Source organism: Homarus americanus, unplaced genomic scaffold, assembly GCF_018991925.1.
Source record: "Homarus americanus isolate GMGI-L3 unplaced genomic scaffold, GMGI_Hamer_2.0 scaffold52512, whole genome shotgun sequence".
Taxonomy (NCBI): Eukaryota; Metazoa; Arthropoda; class Malacostraca; order Decapoda; family Nephropidae; genus Homarus; species Homarus americanus.
The window spans coordinates 16,386,563-16,408,996 of NW_024735442.1; the positions used below are offsets into that span (position 1 = coordinate 16,386,563).

At 41.5% G+C, this 22,434-nt stretch overlaps 2 protein-coding genes across 3 annotated transcripts in view; both read left to right on the top strand.

The window, feature by feature from the left end:
- LOC121871078 (alpha-1,6-mannosyl-glycoprotein 2-beta-N-acetylglucosaminyltransferase-like) overlaps window positions 1-8,443 on the top strand; it is a 29,239-nt gene extending 20,796 nt beyond the window's left edge. Inside the window, exons 2-7 of one of the 2 annotated variants that reach the window (XM_042373199.1) lie at window positions 750-1,706; window positions 3,188-3,423; window positions 3,831-3,938; window positions 4,241-4,439; window positions 5,485-5,699; window positions 6,057-8,443. In XM_042373199.1, coding sequence (XP_042229133.1) covers window positions 759-1,706; window positions 3,188-3,423; window positions 3,831-3,938; window positions 4,241-4,439; window positions 5,485-5,699; window positions 6,057-6,303 — 1,953 coding nt within the window. In that variant the 5' untranslated portion in view covers window positions 750-758 and the 3' untranslated portion in view covers window positions 6,304-8,443. The other variant, XM_042373200.1, reaches the window with a different exon arrangement.
- An 8,928-nt stretch (window positions 8,444-17,371) lies between these two features.
- Window positions 17,372-21,870, top strand: LOC121871079 (balbiani ring protein 3-like). Its single transcript, XM_042373202.1, has 6 exons — window positions 17,372-17,602; window positions 18,335-18,453; window positions 19,593-19,694; window positions 20,534-20,662; window positions 20,900-21,075; window positions 21,251-21,870. Exons 1-6 carry the CDS (start codon window positions 17,548-17,550, stop codon window positions 21,300-21,302), a joined length of 633 nt encoding a protein of 210 aa, XP_042229136.1. The 5' UTR covers window positions 17,372-17,547; the 3' UTR covers window positions 21,303-21,870.
- The last annotated feature ends 564 nt before the right edge of the window (window positions 21,871-22,434 follow it).

Here is a 22,434-nt window from a genome sequence, read left to right on the forward strand (position 1 = left end):
TAGTCACCACTCACAGGACAATCACTAATTAGTAACTAATCACCTCTCCGAATCAATCATCACTTAACAAGCTGTAACCAGACACTAACAGCTACCACTCACTAACCATTCAATAACCACTAATCACTCACCACTCATCACCCAATCACCCATCCCCGGCCTTCCTAGCCTCAACTTTGCCCATTAATATCTCTACCATCATCCTCTCTTACCCTAATTTATGTAGCCTAAGTATCTCTTGTTTTATTTAGGGTTCTAGTCTGTTGCTCTAGTCAATTTTAGTCAGTCTTTAGTTGTTTTTCTATCGGTGTAATTTTTCTTAACATTTTTTCTGGTGAACCACATTAGCCTTTGAGGACGATGACTTTATCCTTTAAGTATACGAAAATTGATCCATTGTTGATTTATAACGCTTTGAGGACGATGACTTTATACCCTTTAAGAACATGACTTAACCCTTTGAGGACGATGACTTAACCCTTTGAGGACGATGACTTAACCCACTGAGAACGATGATAACTTGCTTCTCTAATCGTTGTCATGTATGTTAAATTTACATTGCAGAAGTTGTTTGACTAATAATGTATCTATTGTAATTGAAAACTCTAAATAGAGGCAGGGAAGCACAACATAACTGTGAGTTCGCTTCTTGGGTGAAAATATCCTGATTTTTCTGTACACATGTTGATAGCGCGATAACACTTAGTATTGATTCTCACAACCTGCATCTTACTTGTCATGCTTACCAGAATTGCAGGATGCGGTGGCGACGGGCGCTGAAGAGGGTGCTGGTAGCGCTTATGTTCCTGTGCATGACCATCAAGATCCAGCTAGAGTTGAAGATGCTGGACTCTACTAAAAATGACGTAGTGTTCGCCCCTTGGTGGAGCAACGAAACTGCGGGCCATCTGCGAGCCTTTCCCAAGGTTAGCCAGTATCTCCGTTCCCCCGCACCCACACATCTTAGTAGTGAACATTTTGAAACTAAAGAGAATCTAAATAAATTTTCATTACAATATACCAGTTCAGCATCATATAATGTAAATAATAGAACGAATACCAGCGCGTCAGAGCTTAGAAGTGATAATAAACCTGAAATTTTACGGAAAGATAAAGATTCTGTATTTCATAGCAATGTAACTAAGAAACATGTTGATAATGTAAAATCAAAGCACATTTCAGTGGTGGTGAAGGAAAAAGTGCAAAAAACCACCACAAAAAATGTGACTCAGGGTGTAAACACACCAGTGAAGCGTCAACACACTTCACAAAAACCTGCCACGATAAAGTTAACCAAAAAAGACGTATTTGCTAAGCTTGATATCTGGGACAATAAGAAAAAGGTTAAAATCGATAAAGTAAACACAGACTTCACAGAGGTTAAAAAGAACGACGAAAAAACAAAAATCTATGTCAGTGCGCCTGTTGTAACCAAAGAGAACAAACCAAAACCAAAACTAGATCTGAAAAAAATTCTGCCACCGAAACGTATAAGGGGTAGACCTGTGGGGAGTCCCAACCTTAACAAGGCGGCCGCACCAAGAAGAGGAGTTTCACACGAGGTGGACTCTACCGAGGTGTCTCTCAGCAAGGAGGCTATTATCAAGATCAAGGTTCAACTCAAAATGGACAATAACGAACAGAAAGTACACAACCAGGATCGCTACGGCCCCGTTCACAGAAATACCAGTATATTGTTGGTGCAGGTTAGTTATCCCTGCAAGGATCATCATGAACCGTTTTCTTCTGTGTGGTGGTGCTCCGTGGTAATCTTCGCGATAAGTAAACCTTGTGTTTGTGTTGTCTTCTGCTATTAGTTCAAGGGCGGATCCAGGGAGTTCCTAGGGGTCCGCATCCCACCCCACCTTTCACCAGAAAATTCCAGTACATTTTCTATAATGCAGTAATGTACGCAGACATTTTTGTATAGTAAAAAGTATTTACTATTGACTTCAGAATATCCCCTAATATCAAGTGCGCATGGCTTCAAAATGGCCTCAAAATGCCCATAATATTGGTCAGATTTCTCCAAAAATTCTGGGGATTTGGTAGGGGGGGGGGGGGCTTAAAGCGCCCCCCCTAACCCCCCAGCTGGGTGAGCAGGCTGCGCTCGCCATGTTCCCCCAACCACAGCTTCTTGGACCCCCTCCCCCTTTTGATATTCCTGGATCCACTCCTGTAGTTTGTTGACGCTGCCCTGAGTATTAATGTGTGATAAATTTATGCTTGTTTATATTTTAATTATGGTGACCTTCTGATTGTTTTTGTTTCCTTAAACTTGAGGATTGCCGCTTATATATTTTCTACATGTGTTTGTTTGTGTGTGTGTGTGACGAGTTTCTGCTTGTTTTGTTTACCGTTTGTGACGTGCTTCTGCCTTTTCTCACGATGAGTTACTTGTTCTTTGCACATCTTTGACTTAATGGTATGTTTAATGTGAGGAATTCTTACATATTCTGTCTTATTGTCATATATATTTGTGTGTGTTTGTGTGCAGTGTATTGACAATCACTCAGTTCCTTCCTGTGGTGGATCTGAATGATAAATTTTGGTTGTTTTGTTATAAAGTTTATGTTTCGTTGTTACAGTCAGAATTTCCTCACTAGAATGGCCAAGATTTCAATGACGACTGAAAAATCTATTGTTATTTTTTGTTAGATTGTTGACATTTTCCTTTAACAATAACTTAATAATTGAAGGAATATTAAGGAGACTTTTGTAAGGTTTGACCAGTGTTTTGAGGAACAAGTCCGCCACTCATGTCAAGGTTCTGTAAGATAACAAGATAACTTATTAAAATACAACTTGTGATAACAGCTGAACCATCCTCACTGTTACCAGACGGAAGAAGACGTAGTAAATAGTGAAATATTGGAGTAATTCATTCTTGTAAGCTCATAGAAGTATTACCACTTCACAAAGTAAGTTTCATTAGGGTAGAGATTTATATTAAGTCTGTGAGGTTAACTACACGAAACATCAGACGACAATGAGAACAAGGCCATTCGTGAAGGTTCTCATTATACCTGTGTATGTTTCTGTTCTCTAATCAAAACATTGTTTGCAGCGTTTGGAGACAGACGTAGACACAAACACATGCTGACACACACACACACACAAACAGAGATGATTTAACACATATTGTGAGCCATCAGGTGAGAGAGTGATGATAGAACACCTCCCTCAGGTACACAACCGCCTGGGGAACCTCCGCTACCTGGTGGAGAGCATGAAGGCGGTTCGAGGCATCCAGGAGGCTTTGGTGATATTCAGCCACGACCTGTGGGACCCCGCCATGAACGCCTTCGTCAGGAATATCACAGACTTCCGTGTGATGCAGATCTTCTTCCCATTCTCTATACAACTCCACCCCTTTGCTTACCCCGGCAGAGACCCGAGGGACTGTAACTGGAATAGTGTGAGGTGAGGTGAGGTGAGGTGAGGTGAGGGAGGGAGGGCTCTTGTTCTAGTTGGTTCCAGTTCTAATGGGCCTTTACATAGACAGATACTGATATACATAAACATATAAATAAAAATTTAATCCAGGGATTATCTGTAAGCTGTTGTTCTATGAATTACCATTAACAGTCGTTAATTTACGTTAAGGTAAACGATTAAGACAAATATTTCAATAATATCTAAGGCATTACTGTAACAATATGGAGTTTAGTTTAGTAGTAATGCTGGGGTTACTAGCACTTTATCTTAATAGTAAAATGCTCTAGATCCACTCAGTATATAACTATGCAAGTTCTTCACACACTATTTACCTGAATACTATAATAATAAAGGATGAGTCGGTGTCGTCACTAAGGCTGTAACATTGACAGGAAGGGCAATGACAAGTGCCTCAACCACCGATGGCCTGACACCTACGGCCACTACCGCGAGGCCTCCTTCACCCAGATCAAACATCACTGGTGGTGGAAGATACACAGGTGAGAGAGAGAGAGAGAGAGAGAGAGAGAGAGAGAGAGAGAGAGAGAGAGAGAGAGAGAGAGAGAGATCACAGTAGACCCTCTAATGAACAGACGGGAAGGCTAATTACGCTGGTAGGGAGGGAAGGAGAGAGGTGGATGAGGAGGGGAAGAGGATAATGAACAGGAGAGAGTGACGTGAACATAGAGAAGAAGGATGACTCACAAACCTTAGAGCCTTAACCTAACCTAGCCTAACCTAACTTAACTTAACCTAACCTAACCTTACCTAACCTAACCTAACCTTGGTGTTGTGTTTACAGAGTGTTTGAGGGACTGGAGATAACGAAGACCAATTACACTGGTCATGTAGTGTTCCTGGAAGATGATCACTATGTATTACCCGACCTACTGCATGTCCTAGGGCTTATGAAACACATCCGTCACTCTTCCTGCGACAACTGCCAAGTCCTCTCTCTAGGCAACTACAACAAAATGTCTGCCGCCGTTTACAAAAATTTCGTAAGTCTAAAATGTTTGTAGTAATTAATGCCGTTCATGAGAGCAAGGCGAATTTGTCCAAACTTTTTTCCTCATTGTTCTAGTAAAAGTATGTGGTGGTGTGGTTGTTGTGTGGTTGTAGTTTTAAGGTTAGTGGTGGTTGGTGAATGGATCGAGTGGTATGGAAGCGTTACTTCACTGGAGCTTAAATTCCTAGAAACTGAAATTGATGTTTGGAACCTGTATTTTTTATTTTTTTTGAGGCTTGAAACTTCTATGTGCGTCTTGTCAGCCTCATGTTGCTCTTTGATATGTTATTTTGCTTCTTGACTCTAGATTATTGCCTAACCTAACCTACCCGAACCTAACCACTGTCCTCATAAATCAATGTTAGACTTTTATCAGCAAGACATTGTATAACGTGCTGCTATTACCTCTCTGAGCTTGTACATTAACAACTTGAATTCGTGGTAATTTTTGTCACCTTTCTGGATATGTCACACACACACACACACACACACACACACACACACACACATCTTATTTATATCACTTATGTTACTTGTATATTATTTGTAATTCGAAACCCATTCCCCAAATATGTAACTGTATATTTTCAGCCTTTTGGCTGCCAAGTTCTTTCAATAAACCGTTAATTATTATTATTATTATTATTATTATTACACACACACACACACACACACACACACACACACACACACACACACACACACACACACACACTGTTTTTAAATACCGCTCGTTAGTTTATTAAGACGAGAATAAACTCTATCGTGTTATAAACTTGTGAGGTTGAAGTACGACTGCGTGAGGCCGGATGGGTCGTGGGGAGCTATCACGAGCTTGGAAAACCTGAACGATAATGTTAGTGATTGGACCTAATTAATATTCCTTTCATTAAAAAAAACTACAAAAACCATAAATATGGTGAGTGTTGTGGTGAGTGTTGTGGTGAGTGTTGTGGTGACTGTTGTAGTGAGTGTTGTGGTTCTGTCGCCACGTAAGTCCCGTTCTCCTTGTGTTACATGTTGCTTTATACCCGCAGGTGGAGAAAGGTGATTGGTGGGTCACGAAATACAACCTGGGCTTCGCGTTGGACTCAGTCGCCTGGAACGTCTTAACCAGGTGTAAGACCTTCTTCTGCGACTTCGACGACTACAACTGGGATTGGACACTGAACAACTTGGTGCAGACTTGCCTCAAGCCCCGGATGTCCATGTTGTCTGTCAGGCTCACCAGGGTCTTACACGTTGGTAGCTGGTAGGTCTTGTATGCGGGTATTCGGTAGCTGGTAGGTCTTGTATGCGGGTATTCGGTAGCTGGTAGGTCTTGTATGCGGGTATTCGGTAGCTGGTAGGTCTTGTATGCGGGTATTCGGTAGCTGGTAGGTCTTGTATGCGGGTATTCGGTAGCTGGTAAGTCTTATATGCGGGTATTCGGTAGGTCTTACATTCGGTAAGTAGTAGGTCAGGAAATAGTGTTCTCTGTAACTCTCTCTACCTTCTCTAACTCCCCTTCTCCTCTTTCTCAGTGTGTACTAAGCATAACAATGATGGTGTGGACTGTAACGATGGTAACGTCAGTATGTGGTACTAAGTGTACATTGTCTCTCCTCAGTGGGACGCACGTCAAAAAGCGGTTGTGCGACGTGCGTAAGGAGGTGCAGCAAGCCGCCAACCGTATAAAGGCGTCAAAGCAGTATCTCTTTCCGGATACCCTCAAGCTGCAGAGTGTTTACCGGAGCTCAGGTAAACCTAAGAATGGGAACGGCGGCTGGGGGGATGTCCGGGACCGTCACCTGTGTCGTGCCATAGCTAACGGCACCATCTCTGACCACACCATCGCCAGGCTACAGGTCCACTAGAACCTCTAACACCACACCATCGCCAGGCTACAGGTCCACGAGAACCTCTAACACCACACCATCGCCAGGCTACAGGTCCACGAGAACCTCTAACACCACACCATCGCCAGGCTACAACTTCCCGAGAACCTCTTAACACCACCACACCATCGCCAGGCTTCAGTTTACCAAGTAGAAGTCGTGAAAAAGCCGTTGTTGCAGTGTAATGTTTTATATAGATGAACTAATAAAGCCTTTGAAATTAAATCCGGGTGTTGATGGATATAAACACTACCACTACTTACTGCTACTAAATAGTTAAGGAAAATTATCTCCAAGGCTGTATAAAAGACGCCAAAATTCCCCTTAAAGCAGACTGACAACTTTAGAGTAAATTATTGGATGTGGCAGACTTAACGCATCATGGTGCACACGTTACACTAATTGTAAGGCAAGAAGTTAACACGTAAATTAATACAGTATTCACGGATGAAAAACGCACTGTGCTTCAATACTCAAAATCACTAATATATCAGTTGTGTTCCTCTGTCGTGATGCACTGTGAGGCGGTCAACGTGCAGCTAGAAAACAACATATATGCTAAAAAAAAGTAAGACCTGGTGAACGGTATTTAAAGACCCTGGCCAATGAAACAACAATATACGGTATCATGTCGTGTTGTATGGGATGGTGTGCATCTTATGTGATTTGGGATGAAAAGAAAAAAAATAGTGATTTTATAAAGTAAAAAGACAAAGCATACGAGCAGAGGTTGTGGAGAGACATCTTGGGCTTGTCCACCGTGATCAGGGAATACTTTAACAAACAACAACAAAGAACTACATCATCCACATGTCCCAGTAGAGTGAAATTATAATATCACAAGGCTCTTAATAGGGACAGTTTAGTCTTGTTAACAATTATATTGGTACATTTTCATGTGTGTGTGTGTGTGTGTGTGTGTGTGTGTGAGTAATATGGACAGTGGAACACACCTTGACCAAGATACTACAGGTTAAATGGTCCTCAGTCCTGCCAGGTCCAATCCCACCCTAACTAACCATAACCTCGTTAGAGTTGAGGCCCATTAACACTAGGGACCACTTGACTAGCTATTGTACAAATTAGTGAGAAGTTTTCGTTAAAGGGGCTTCAACTATTAAGATGGGAGCTCATTAGTGTTAGGACTCGTTAGAACTGGGGCTAATTAGGACTGGGGGCCCATTTGATCGGTCGGCGTACAAAAATAGTGAGAATGTTGTGGTGTGAAGATGTGTACTGTACAGTGCAGAAGAAGGCTGACTATAGTGCCTTAAGAAAGTGATAGAGATTTGTGCCAACCTTATAGTGCCATTGTGATGATAGATTCTTAAGAGAGACTTACTACAAGATTATACAGTAGATGATATATTTTAACTATCAGTAAGAGTAATACTGTAGTCGTAGAGGATAACTAAATAACTGTGTAGGGTATTACAAAAGGTCAAAAATATACGATGTCTGATCTTCATTCTCTCAAAACTCAACTTGTTTCTTTGTTCACAGTTTGGAGATAAAGCAAAACAGATACACATCAAAAGGCAATTAAATCAAATAATGTTTATATTATCAATCAATAGGGTGCTGGCTCAAAACATTTTACAAGTGTTTACTATTCATGCCAGATATTAACGATAAACATTTTTAGTCACTTTTACTGTGCGTTATATAAACACTAAATTGACAGTGAAATAAGTTCTAACGTAATTTTAACGTTTGCATGTGTGTAAACATAGGTAAACCTCTTTAGCATTGTGGATATACACGCGTGTGTTTGACTGTATCGGTGCTTTGTTTATAACCCTAAGTATTGCGAACACTATGACTTGGGCACGTCAATATATGTAAACATAATCTACATATATCTCTGTCCATAAATGTGTGAGTACATCTGTAACGGTTACAGTTGCACATATAATATATTAATACCCATGCTTATTCATATTATGCTCCGTCGTCCATAGAGCATGTGTGAAACTAGTGAGTTATCCCGGGACTTGTTTTCTCGAGTGAGAGCTACCGTCCATTTTCTATATTACCTGAAGTGCCCTCCAAATATGTAAATTTAAATTTAATTTGTAACATGTACCATTCAATATCAATTACATGTATGTACTAAGAAGATGTGTTTGAATGCCAAGCAAAGCCTATGATCCCCGTTTTTGCCTCTCGTGAAGTTACGAGATACCAATTCAAAACTGAAGTTGTATTTATTTGATTTACAGCTATAAGAGACAAAAGTAATGACTGTCTTGAAGTAATTGTCATTTTTATATTGAAGAAAATCATAAATCATTGAGAGAACCTGTCAGCGGCCACAAGTCCCTGAAGTGCATGCCATCTCATGTTCTTGTAACCAATATAATTGATGCATTCCAAGCTCAAACACTGATTAAATTTTAAACGTAAGCCACAAGAAATAAATGTACATCCGTAGTACTGATTTTTATAGCACGATGTGTACAGTAACTGAGACGATAAACAGGTCCGTGAAAATCCCAACTGTGTAACACCTGGGGCATACGATCGCGAGCTCAGCGAGAATCATTATTTTAGCTGTGATTTCCTCCGTGTACCCAGGTATATGAAAATCCGTGTCCCCACCCCACCGTCATATTAAGTAAATTTGACTTAGTTGTGCTTTGTTTGAATATACAAGTAATTATGTAACGTAACTGAACGTCTCATCATGTGTTAAGTGATCATGCTCCATTCACTTTCTTACACAAAATGTATTTTGTGACATTTGTGCAGTATTTTGACCTTATATGATTCTAGATGCGATCTCCACTGTGTGTGTGTTCTTGGGGCTGCCGGCAGGATGTCTGAGGTAGGGTGCATTGAGTAAATCTGGATTAAGATTGAAGTGGGTGGCGCGCCAGAGTGTGAGTCAAGTGGGCCTACGTGTGCAGCTGTTCACGACGGAGCCCAGAGCCTAGATCCAGCTTCACTAAGCTTGGGCCCGGTCGCGGCTTCACTGAGTGTGAACGCACGGCAAAGTTTTTAATCCAAGTTGACGTGAGCCCTGTGTACTCAGCCTGTATGTATCAGTTTGTATTAGTCTGTCGTATATTATTCCCACTGAGTACATTATTACCGAGGCGTCCTGTGTTGTAAGGTCAGAGTAACCTGTTTCCCCAGTATTGAGAGTAATAATAACTACGGTACAAATAACAGTCTTGTGACGGGTTTTGTTAGAGTTCAATAAAGAATAAGGACAGTTGGTAATGAATTGAAGGTTCAAAGATCCATTATTGTTGTGCGTGAGTTGTAGTAGTTTCTACTGAACATTGTTTCTGTAAAATTTAAATACTCATTTTTGTTGTGAAGTAATGCCTAGTGGTATTGTGATAATTTGTACCAGTGTTAATGAAAATTTTTCCAACTCTTGAGTGAACCTCCAGGGAGTGATTCATGTGCTTTGTTCTCTGGGGAAGTGTTGCCATCCTCTGCTTCATTTGCAATTAACAACCTTAATGTTTTTTGTACTATCATTACCACTTCAGTATCTACCTTTTATTTCCCCCAATAATTTATACCATTGAATACAATAGAACCCACGAGCCTAGCCATGGCCACTCCGCTACCAAAGTGTTTCACTGGTTAATGTTGTTATATAAACCTGGGTGGTGGCGGCTACCGTGAGTATTGAATATATAAAATAATATATACAAAATAAACAATAAAGTAAGTAAGACAAACCTAAACGTAAAACTAAAACAATACTTAGAAATGTAAAGAAAGAATATTCAAATAAATTAGATAAATAAAAAAATAAAAATAAAAATAAAATAATAGCCCCCTACATGTCCAGTGCTGTTGTTGTAATGGTTCCAATACACCTACAGTAAGTCTGAGAATCAAATTAACACTGGTAAGGGTCAAGTTTGTTTGGCTTTGTTTTTCATCCCTAACTGAAGCATTAATGCAGACGGTGGCGCTACTGGTCGGAGGTCACAATGTTGCTCGTGACTTGAACTCTTGCTTGCTTACTTAGTAATTTCTTTACTTATTGATTTGCATATTTACTAATTTTACTTATTTATCTATTTGCTTACTTTACTTACTTACTTTCTTTACTTAATTACTTCTTACTTTCAAATTCTATTCGCTAGTTTTATATATATATATATATATATATATATATATATATATATATATATATATATATATATATATATATATATATATATATATATATATATATATTCTTTTTTATCCTCTTGGGCGATCAGTCACGTCTCTGTTACACACTGTTGGCAAGTACTGGGCATGCACTGGCTCCTGAATGTTTCTGAACCTGCTCCAGTGCTTCTTATGTCTGATCTTGAAAGAGCTCACACTCGGTGCCGTCACAACACTCTCTGGCAGATTGTTCCAAGAGTTCACAACTCTCACTCCAAAAAAGTTAACCCTCACAGTTTTCTGGGCTTGCGGATTCTTTAACCTCGAGCGGTGAACTTAAATATCTAATCAGTGGTCGGCTGTACAGCTTTGAACACTGTTGAATACTGTATGTGAACAGGCTCTTAGGTATACCTATTACCGCACTGTTCTGGTCTAGCCTGGACAGGACTTTACACATGTTGTTGTCACGAAGTTGTGCTGCAAGAATTGCGCGTGCCGGTAATTTTTTGAAGAAGTTTTCTTAAGTGTACAAGATTACTTATGAATATTATAATTCCTATATATTACGAGGAAAGTTAAGCCTCATTGAGTCATTGTTCAGAAATAAAACTTTGTTGTCTCCGACGATGGTTGTGTTATGTGGTTATTAGAGGAGTTAATAAAATAGTATCCCAAACAAGTTTCTCAATTTTTCTTGTATCACAGAAAATGTATAATGGATAACTTTACTAAAATTTATCGTCCCCTGTTGCGACGCTCTTACGTAAATTCCAATGGTGTTCCTAAGTTTTGGCAAGGTTTAGGTGGCGAAAGGAGGCAAGAGGACGATAGGTTTCATTTCATCCTCAATATAACTAGCCTTCACCTAAAGTGGCAGTAGGGGAAATTATTCGCCATAGACTGTTTGATCAGAAACAGGCGAGTAGAGAATACAGTACAGTATAAAGTGTTAAGACCGGGCTGTGAATGCTACCATATGTAAAAAAAGAATATTCAATAATACTCACCTTTCCGTTAAATCAGCAGGCAACAGTGTTAGGGCTTCAGAAGCAGCATGTGTTGACGAACGTTGCAGACGTAACCTGCCGAGATAAGGTGATCAGGATGATAATCAAGGTACACACAGTTCAGGTATACCACAAATTTTGAACAATATAACGATTCGAGTAAGGGTAGCCCAGGAAATCCATTATAACTTTATTTCTAATGTGGTTCTGTTTTAGGTTGGGGGAATAACAAGTAAAACAAAAATGACATAAATTTGTGAATAAAAGATGCATATAAGTTGTTTGTGATTTACAAATGCATGAATTACATAAAGAATAAACTAATGATTTTTGTGTAAAGAGAAATCCACAGTCTCTTTTCATTGTTAAATTAGAAGAGAAAGACGATATACTGAATTATTACATCACATTAGTTCCCCACAACCCCATGCTCTCTATTTGTAAATGCAACATTTTCTTTTTCTGGAACAGTTTTAGGGATGACTATAAATTTTCCAAATCTTATTTTTTATGTCAATTATATTCTATGTTGTAGTTTCAAAATAGATGGCTTGTATTTTTGTTTTTTGTTTCATCCTGTGATTATTAATTGATGACTCTACACTTCTCACATAGATAACGAAAGAAATTATAGGATATAAATACTTGGATCAAAAACAATTTTACAATCGCTCCCTTAACATCACTTTCCCGCTATAATAACACGAACTTCTGTTATATCGAGCGAAAATGACCCCGAGTGTTCTCCAAATTCACACTGCGGTAAACAAAGGGTGACGTAGTTACAGAATAGTTATAGTCATAATAAGAACAACTGTGAGGATGTATTTACTCATTTAACTTATATGTGGCTTCATAATTCCAAAAACTATCGTCAGTTCAAGAAGGCTACTGACTATCTAAGTCCTGAAAGTTTACCTACAACTCACAATTCTGACCAGGGTCGTTGGCATTCAAGACGTAATAACACAAGACGATAAACTTTAGATCTAAGTAAGATGTGGTAGAGTTAACTCCTGAGAAGTTCAACTTTGGCAATCACCAGGACTTTACTGTTGACTCCTATCACTGCTTTCTCTGTTAGCATCACTTCCAGGTCTTTCAGGCGTACTCTACTAACCACTTGTGTACGGGATCCCCTGTGCTAAATAAAATGGGATTAATAGAATTTAATTGTTAATATCTTTAAATTAAGTGTGTTATAACGTGCTTCCTTAGCATATAACATGACAGTGGGGACAGTGTGGATACAGCACACGGTCTACCAAGCCCTCAGTATGCGTGGAGGCAGCGTGGCCGGCACTGCATTTGACCACATTAAGTTTATCAACGGAGGCTTTGGCAAATGGGGATTTTGTTTTTGTTCTTATGGCTACAAATTAACGGAATTTAATTCGCCTATGGTAAAACTTTCGTTTCCCTGATTTCACACAGTTCATTATTTCTCTTCCTCTACTTCCTGCCTCTCCCCTTCACCCTCCTCCTGTTCCTCTACATTCTTCACCTCTACCTCCTCCTCCTCCTCCTCCACTACTTCATCCTCCTCCTCCCTCTCAAACGACAATATAATTACTTACATATAAGCGAACCTCATACAGCAGTATTTTCCATAACCCTACTTAAATCTCCATATTGTACTCATCTCTTCGTCTTCCTCCGCCTCCTCTTCTTCCTCCGCCTCCTCGTCCTTCTCCTTATCCTCCCTCGCCTCCTCGTCATCTTCTTCCTCCTCCGCCACCTCGTCCTCCTCCGCCTCCTCTTCCTCCACGTCCTCCTTGTCCTTCTCCTCCCCGTCCTCCACCTCCTCCACCTCCTCCTCTTCCGCCTTTTTATCCTCCTCCACCTCCTTATCTTCCCCCGCTTCCTCATCCTCCTTGCGTCTCAACGTCCTCTTTCTTATCCTCCCCGCCTCCTCTTCCTCCCCAACTATTATTCCCCAGATATAATCATCCACCTAACAGCAGCAGCCATCCATACAACCAACACGGCCGGGTGATGAGATAATCAACCAGGTACTCAGAATTTAGGTGAGGCTTACAAACTCTAGTCGTCTCTTAGCCCTGTCGGATAACAATCAAATACTGGCGGGTAAAATAACTCACTCACTCGTTCCTATACTAACGGATATATTTCAATCCATAACACAAATATCAGGGCCGACTTCCTCTCAATATGTCCAACAAGATTAGAATTTACTCAGCAAACACCAACTTTGCAGCCTTATCAAGTCAGCAAACACGGCCGCTCAGGAAGGGGGAGTCAACAATCACAGGTTTTCAGACTAGCGGTGTTTGTGTTGGCTAAGTCTGGCCTGTTTGTGGCCGGGAACTGAAGCGTTGCCACCCACCACGGCGTTGAAGAGGAGGTGTATGTGGCGTGTAGGGTGAGCAGTGGCGTGTAGGGCGAGAAAAGGCGAGTAGGGTGAGCAGTGGCGTGTAGGGCGAGAAATGTCGTGTAGAACGTGAAGTGGCGAGTAGGGCGAGAAGCGGCGAGTAGGGTGAGAAGTGGCGTGTGGGGGCGAGAAGTGGCGTGTGGGGGGCGAGAAGAGGCGAGTAGGGCGAGAAGTGGCGAGTAGGGCGAGCAGAGGTGTGTAGCGCGAACAGAGGTGTGTAGGGCGAACAGAGGTGTGTAGGGCGAACAGAGGTGTGCAGGGCGAGCAGAGGTGTGTAGGGCGAGCAGAGGTGTGCAGGGCGAGCAGAGATGTGCAGGGCGAGCAGAGATGTGCAGTGTGGGTAGAGTGCATGTGCATGTACAATAATAATAATAATAATAATAATAATAATAATAATAATAATAATAATAATAATAATAATAATAATAATAATAATAATAATAATAATAATAATTCATTGATTGAAGATACACAATGGGCGTGTGTATGTGAATGTCTATGTATGTGTGAGCGAGCGCCTGTGTGTGAGTGTGCCTGAGTTTGAGGAGGCACCTGACGACACGGTGAAGGTGATCAAAGCAAAGACCAGCCGGACGTTGATACACTCCCCCTAGTTCCGATCAACGAACGTATCGTGTGAATCTTTAAAAATAGAGAGAGTTTTGTGTAAATTCTTCCGTTATTACATACAGTGACGACAGTGTGAAGGAGGGGTGAGAACAGGATGGGTTCTTACCAGGTTTCATAATTTCCTTTTGTGGAACAGTCAACGTAGTATCTATAGCCTGAGTACCGCTTGATATACTGTACCACTACATCCTGTCTTAACACACAGTGATCACATTTAGAACCGCAGCTCGATCAGTGCTGGGAATGACAATGGTAATGAACGATTATCAAAAGTTTAATTGAATAAAGCTTTTATTCAAGAGTTTTATACATAGCCACGTTGATTCCTGGGTCGCCGGAGTATTCAGTGGCAAGTTTAGATATTTTAAGACAGGGTTTCCGGACTCCTTGAAATTACAGGTGTTGGATGACGTTAGTAGTTGAACATTCACAAGGAAAAATATAACGCCATGTAGCAGTGTTCTAATGATGGACGCTGACCACAGACGTTCACTTGGTCAAGTCATAACAATATTATAATCAAGCAAAGTGTCATTAAACCTAGAGGATAATTTCAATTTCAATTTCAATTGTTTATTCCTTGATAGAGGAAGCGGAATCCTAGTACTGTCACTAGGTACCCCTGTACAATGACACCAGAAGCATCTGGCAAGTGTGACAAGTATATACAGTATAAATATTATAAAGGGGCTTACTAAAGCCTAAGGAAGGAAGGATATTCCTTTAACACATAATCAATATTATTTACAAAATATCTGGCCAGTATGGGGAGGATCATCGTGTCTCCGTCAGGGGGTCGTGGAGTGGTGGTCCAGCAGGCGTCACGGAAGCGTTGTGTGTGGGGACATCTTAGGAGGTAGTGGATAAGGGTGCTGCTGTCGGGTCTTCTGCATATTGAACAAGAGCGTTGCTCAGGGGATGCGGGGATACCAATCTCCCAAGCAAACTCATACCCAATGATGATACGGGCAGCAATCACGTCCCCTTTCCGCGACCCTTTCCCGTAGACGTACGAGAGGTCAGGAAGTTTACGGAGGACATCGTACCAGGTGGGCGGGGAGTCCAGGGGGATGGCTGCTTCCCGAGCTTCTCTCTGTTTGCGGCGAATTTGGGTCCTAATCTGTAAGAGTGTTCGAGGAACAATGTAGTCAGGTGTGGCCTTGTTGCAGCCAGTCTTGGCAAGGCCATCTGCTGCCTCATTCCCCAAGATACCGACATGACTGGGTATCCATAGGAATGTCACAGGACGGCCTGCATCCTGAAGTGTGGATGTTAACCCTCGTATTCGGAGGATAAGGTCCTTATTTTCCCCTGATCCAAATGCGATCCCGTCGAGAGCAGACCTGGAATCGCAGCAGACAAGCAAGGGGCAGAAACCATCTGCTTCTTCCTCAGCGAGAAGAGCAGCAAGGAGGGCTATTAGTTCAGCCTGAGTGGAGGATGCCCCGTCAGAAACTCTGAGAGACAGTTTGATAGGCTCAGGGGCATCAGGACGGAAGATGTAGACACCAGCCCCGGCCCTACCTGTAGCGGGGTCAACAGAACCATCAGTGTAGAGGACGACCCTACCTGGGGACCAGTGGGCGATCCTGGAGAGGTGGTATTTGCAGAGAATAACAGGGTTCACCTGGGATTTCGGGAGCGGTCCACCGAGGGCAATCACTTCAGGTTGAAAATCCAGCCAGGGAGAAGGAGACGAACCAACAGCAGGGGTGACAACAATATCAGGCAGGAGGTCGTGTTCCTGAAGGGCTCGGATGAGTGACCCTCGCCACTGTCTTCTAGATGGAGGTCGGTCTCGGACAGCAGGAGTCAAGTTGGTTTGGACATAGTTGCCCCGAGGATCCCGTAGAATGGAAACGGCAGTTTTTAGGTAAAACTCCTGGACACGATCCTGTAAGGGGGAAAGACCAAGTTCGGTATATAGAGAAGTAGAGCGTGTCCACTGAGGAGCCCCAAGGATGATACGAGCAGCTTTCCTCTGGATAACTTCGAGACGGTTGACAGCAGTCCGACTAATGTTGACGAGGGCAGGGGCGGCGTAGTCGACACAGGAACGGACAAAGGACTTGTACATGGTGAGAAGTACAGGGATGGTGGCACCAAGGGAACCCCTGCACATGGTAGAGAGGGGAGCGAGACGCCGAAAGCATATGTCTCGAAGATAGCGGACTTCAGGGATCTGACAACGTGTGCGAGTTACATACACACCCAGGTATTTTGTCTCATTAACCCAGTCCAAGGGCGTTCCTGATAAGAGAAGGGGTGGAGGTACAACACGACCGTGCCACATGGCTTTTGTTTTCGCAGTTGAAAGAAGGAAACCAAGTGAATCACACTCTCTGGAGACCAGATCAAGGGCTTCCTGCATGCTGAGGTAGTCAGGGGCTTGGAGGAGGACATCGTCGGCATATCCTGAGTGGACAACTTCTGTCGGCCACGGGAGAGATGCAATGGAGTGCATCAGAGTGTTAAACAAGGTGGGACTCAGGACTCCACCTTGAGGGGTGCCGAGGTTCATTTCTTGAACAGGAGACATAGAGCCTTCAACGAGAACCCGGGCCTGACGTCCAGTGAGGTAAGAGGCGATCCATTGTAGAAGTCTCCCTTTAACGCCTAACCGCGCAAGTTCGAGGATAATTTTTATAAAGATGTAACCTTAACATGAGACTGTTGAGCTCTCAAGCCCAGCAGGTACAGAGGTTGTACGGTGGATACAAACACCACGTGTTATGTTGAACATTCAACAGCGATTTCCATTTAAGTTACAATGAAAGATTGACAATGTCACGTAATTAGGGCTAAAGACCACTCCTCTATTCATTTTGTAACCACGAGAAATTAATTAAACAAACTGGAAACTCGAACATCCGCCACAGACCCAAGGAGTGTATCACAGGATGGCCAGCACAGTTGAGGACGAACTTCACTACACTCCAGACACGACATCGCCTCCAGTGCTCGTTCTTCACTGCTTCTATACCCTCACGTGCAAGAAACAAGGCACTGAAGAGAAGAAAATAGTAATAATAGAAAAAGTTTAATATTAAGATCTGTAGAAGAGACAAGATGGTTGGTTATGTTGTGTGTTTGGTGCTGCTCTGTGTCGGGTCACTGACAGAAGGTGAGTCACTTAAGGCTGTGTAATATATGCCTCATTTAACACCTATGTTTGTATTAGTGTGCGTATGTGTGTGTGTGTGTTTGTTTATTCATAATTTTCTGTTTGTATGGGATATATACTGTATGTAAAAGTATTCAAGCAACCACCAACGACTTACCGTAACTCACATTTGCTAATTATTCAATAGACAATATCTCTAATAACAAAAGGTCGTATCTATCTGTGAGTGTGTTTGTCTGTTACAGCCATAGCTTCAAAACGGAAGCAGTTACAGACCTAAAACTTTACTATTGACCAAATATCATCCCTGAGTGAGTTATTGTCACGGAGATTGCGGGAGGTAAGTTACCCACAGAGTTGAAACGGGTCACCAACCTTGACCTTTGACCCGTTTCTAACTCTGGTTACCCGTGTCAGGGAGGTCAAACTGTGACAATAAAGGTTATACATTATATACCTAACCTGAGCAAAGGCAGACTATTTTGCGAGTAGAAAATACAAGTATAGGGAAAGTATAAAAGTCATTATAGAATTTTATGTAGAATTATATAGTGTAGGGAGACTGTATCTCTTTACGACAGCTCACAAGCGTAATCTTGATGCCATATGACGTTATTTTTATCTAGGTGAAATAAACGTGTATTATAGGTTCTTACATCTGTTACCAGCAATATTTAACATACAAACTTTTAAGGACCCTGGGTCATGGTTTACATTACTCCTCTCTTGAAGGCAACAAATGTTGGAATCGCCGCGAGCTGATAGAACGAAGGGACCTGATGAACCATGCCACCTGTGTGGAGCCCAGGGACACCCTAGTAGCTCTAGAAGTACCACCTGGTTACGACTGGGTAAGTTCTCCTTCGTTAATGTTTCTTGATACACCACCAGACCAGCTTACACGAGCGTCAGTCACCAGTGGCCTCTTACATGCGATATCTTTTTCGATTCAATATGACATTAAGGATTTATTTCAGGGATTCAAAGGTACACTGTAGGACTTAACTCGGGGACGGCCTCACTGATCCTACACTGTAACGTCTCCAGTGCACACATACATACACTGAAGGTAAAAGTCAGTCCCATATGGATGTCTGCTCGTTAGGGACGATGTGGATACAGCACACTAAGGCTTCGGTACACAATTAGCTGTAGCCGACACTGGCCACGGCTGCCTTCACTTCTCCACATGTAAAGTTAGGTACACCTTTACAACTGGGAGGACTGAAATCGAACCAGCGATACTTAGTGTAGGAGACGAGTGCTGTAATCACTCGGCCATTGTATCTATACATACACTAATAAACAATATGCTGTATATGTTCTATGCACACTGTTAACGTCTCCTGTAAGAACATAAACTCAGTATGTCTCCAATACACACAAACAGATAACACTACTAATGTCTCTTCTACACACACACACTCCACTCTGAAAGATTTTTTTTTTTAACATTTCAAAATACGAGTAAGTTTAGTTAGTCTACCTTCAATGTCGTGGTGATTACGTTAACAGAAACATTCCAGACTTGTTCTAAAAGATGACGTGAAGTGAAACATAATCGTCCTCTGCACTTGTGAGTTACTCTGTTACTCAAGAGGATGTCAGTGTTGCCAAAACTGTATTTTCCGAGTAGAATTTCTCTTTATTAACCCTTTCACCGCGTGTCACGCACTTGTCATTTTATTCTGGCTACCGACAGACGATTTTATTCAGCTTAGGGTAATCTCCCGCTGTGAAAGGGTTAATATGGGTTACATTCATGTTATTCTAAGTCACTCTAAGTATGAGTTGAAGGAAAAAAATAACAATTGTATTCTGAGTAAACGCAAGGAAATAAGAAATATTTTTTAATGTTACAATAATGAAATGCCATCACTTTAACACTCAGGTGATCCAGTGAGAAGAGTAACATATTATAATGAACTCAATGTCGAGGAATATAATGTAGATTACAGGTGTAACGTTTGTGTGTAATGAATACCCACAGGTGTACCCGAGTGTGGTGGTGGTCAAACAGTGTCACGGTCATATGTGTAAACAACCGAACCATCAGTGTGTTGGACTACAAGGCAACAAGAAGAAGATCAAGGTCAGTCCACATGAATTACTACTACTACTACTACTTTTACTACTACTATTGCTACTTTTACTACTACTACTACTACTGTTAATAATAATGACAATAATAATAATAACAACAGGTTTATGTCAGAAAACTGTGTATATATACCACTAGTCATAAGATTTATAATACAAGTGGGACAATACTCCCCCAATAAGAGGCTACAGTACATAACAGACGAGTACACTCCAGCAGTTGACCATCTCTCTCCTCTGGTACACATCATGACTACAGGTTATACTATAGATTTCAAATTCGCTTTTATTTACTATTAGAGTTAAAAAAGATACCAATGATGTTGTCGAGAAAACCATGTTCAAGAGCGAAACCTAGAACGAGAACAAGAGCGAGACCAAGAGCTAGAACTAGAACGAGACCAAGAGCTAGAGCTAGAACTAGAGCGAGACCAAGAGCTAGAACTAGAGAGAGAACTAGAGTGAGGCCAAGAGCTAGAACTAGAGCGAGAACTAGAGCGAGACCAAGAGCTAGAACTAGAGTTAGAACTAGAGCGAGACCAAGAGCTAGAACTAGAGCGAGAACTAGAGTGAGGCCAAGAGCTAGAACTAGAGCTAGAACTAGAGCGAGGCCAAGAGCTAGAACTAGATCTAGGACTAGAGCGAGGCCAAGAGCTAGAACTAGAGCTAGGGCTAGAGCAAGGCCAAGAGCTAGAACTAGAGCTAGAACTAGATAAGAGCTAGAGCCAGAACTTCATCCCTGGCAGATACTGAAAATTTTAAACCGGTGAAAACGTATAAATATTGTAGAGAGAAGAAAAAGGGATTGATGGCCTTAATTCCCCCCTACAGGTTCAAGCGTACAAGATTAACAATGGCAACACGAACGTCGATATGCTATGTGATTACGTGACGGTGCAGGAGCATACCGCGTGTGGCTGCCGGTGTGACAAGGATCCCAAAGAGTGTGGACATAACGAGGTAAGGTGACGAAAGGTTTGTGTCTTTGAGAACAGGTGTTAGGAAACGTGAGGGATAGAGTAGAGTTTATCTGCCGCAGGATAGAATTAATTAACTAGCTAATTACGTTCTAGATAGTAGGTTTAATGAGTTGAATTTGTTTACTGTGGAAGGTGAGGATGTGTGTGGGTGTGTGGGTGTCATATCCATATTTTTTGATTCCACTTCTTTCAGCTGACAGGTAAACATGTGTTACAGGTGTTCAACAAGAAAATGTGCAGGTGTGAGTGTAAGCCCAAGGCGAAGGAAATGTGTCAGGAGCGTATGAGACGGGTCCCTAATACCGTCATGTGGGACCAGACGCGTTGCTCCTGTCCGTGTAACAACCAGGGCGAATGTGGCTCTGGCACTGTCTGGGTGCCTTCCATGTGCAAGTAAGTGGCACCGAAACCTTTTTTTTTATTACTAGATGTGGTGCTTGGTGCATGTGTGTGTGTGTGTGTTTGTGTGTGTGTGTGTGTGTGTGTGTGTGTCATTGATAACTTATTGTATTAACCCAGTGAGAATTATTCTACTGTTAACATTAATATGGACGTGTTGCCCCTACAGATGTTTGCCCATGATGGAAACTGACGAAGGAGCACCCATGGTGATGGGTTAGTTTGTCTGGAACACCTTCACCCACTGCTACTGGTTCATGGTTATTCTCGATTTGTTGGTTGTTATTATGTTTGGTATCTCGTTCCTGTAATGTTTAATTCCAACTGTTATATGATGTCTTAATCCCTTTATGAATCAACGCCATTGTTCCATGTCCGTTTATTTCACTGTCACGATTATGTAATATTTTGAGGTATAGGTTCAGTTGAGAGTCCGTACACCTTGTATTAAACCCCTTTTATATAAGTTACCCCCCCAGCCCTGCCTTAGATCCATATTACATTTTATTTAAATAATCTGACCTTACAATTTTGGTACCTTATCTTATTTTTAATGTCTAGATTAGTTTAGCTATGGGAGTTTATTTGACCACTGTGGTATCGTCTTGGTGTCTGGCGGTCCCTGTTGGCGAGGTTGAGAGATCTAAGTATTATTTGCCCCCACGTAGGTAAGAATGTTCAAAAGTGTTTCATTTGTAACTGATGTATATATTTAGACTATTATTACGTTTATTATGTGTCCTATGGATATTTTTACTATCGCAATTAAATTATACCTACATAACCTAATACCTATATTTCTGTTACCTTTATCCTCGTGGCTCAGTCAATCTCAATATATGTGTCACTTGACTGGCCATTAGTTAAGGAATGTTTTGGTGATGAAGTAGTAAAGAGGAGAAGGTGAAGACTGATTAGCTGGCCATGATACCCACCCTGGCGTGCTGTGGGAACTACCGTCAGCCTGTGGATATTTTTTTTTCCTTTTTGAAACTCTCATAACATCCATTGGTATGTGTACAAACAGAGACTAAACACCTACTATAATGTAGAGTTTATCATTACAACAGAATACTCATAAATGTAACCCTAACCTAACCTAACCCTAACCTAATGTAACCCTAACCTAACCCTAACCTATCGTAACCCTAACCTAAATCAAAAATCCTAACCTAATGTAACCCAACCTAACCCTAACCTAATGTAACCCTAACCTAATGTAACCCTAACCTACCTAACCTAATGTAACCTAACCTAACCTAACCCTAACCTAATGTAACCCTAACCTAACTGAACCCAACATAACTACACCTAACGTAACTATTCTGTGATTATTATTATTATTATTATTAT

Bases quoted from the DNA above. Each gene is read 5' to 3' on its own strand.
- LOC121871079 (XM_042373202.1), top strand. From the start codon at position 17,548: ATGGTTGGTTATGTTGTGTGTTTGGTGCTGCTCTGTGTCGGGTCACTG. The intron at 19,695-20,533 runs GTCAGTCCACAT...TCCCCCCTACAG, and splicing joins GCAACAAGAAGAAGATCAAG to GTTCAAGCGTACAAGATTAA. The intron at 20,663-20,899 runs GTAAGGTGACGA...CATGTGTTACAG, and splicing joins AAGAGTGTGGACATAACGAG to GTGTTCAACAAGAAAATGTG.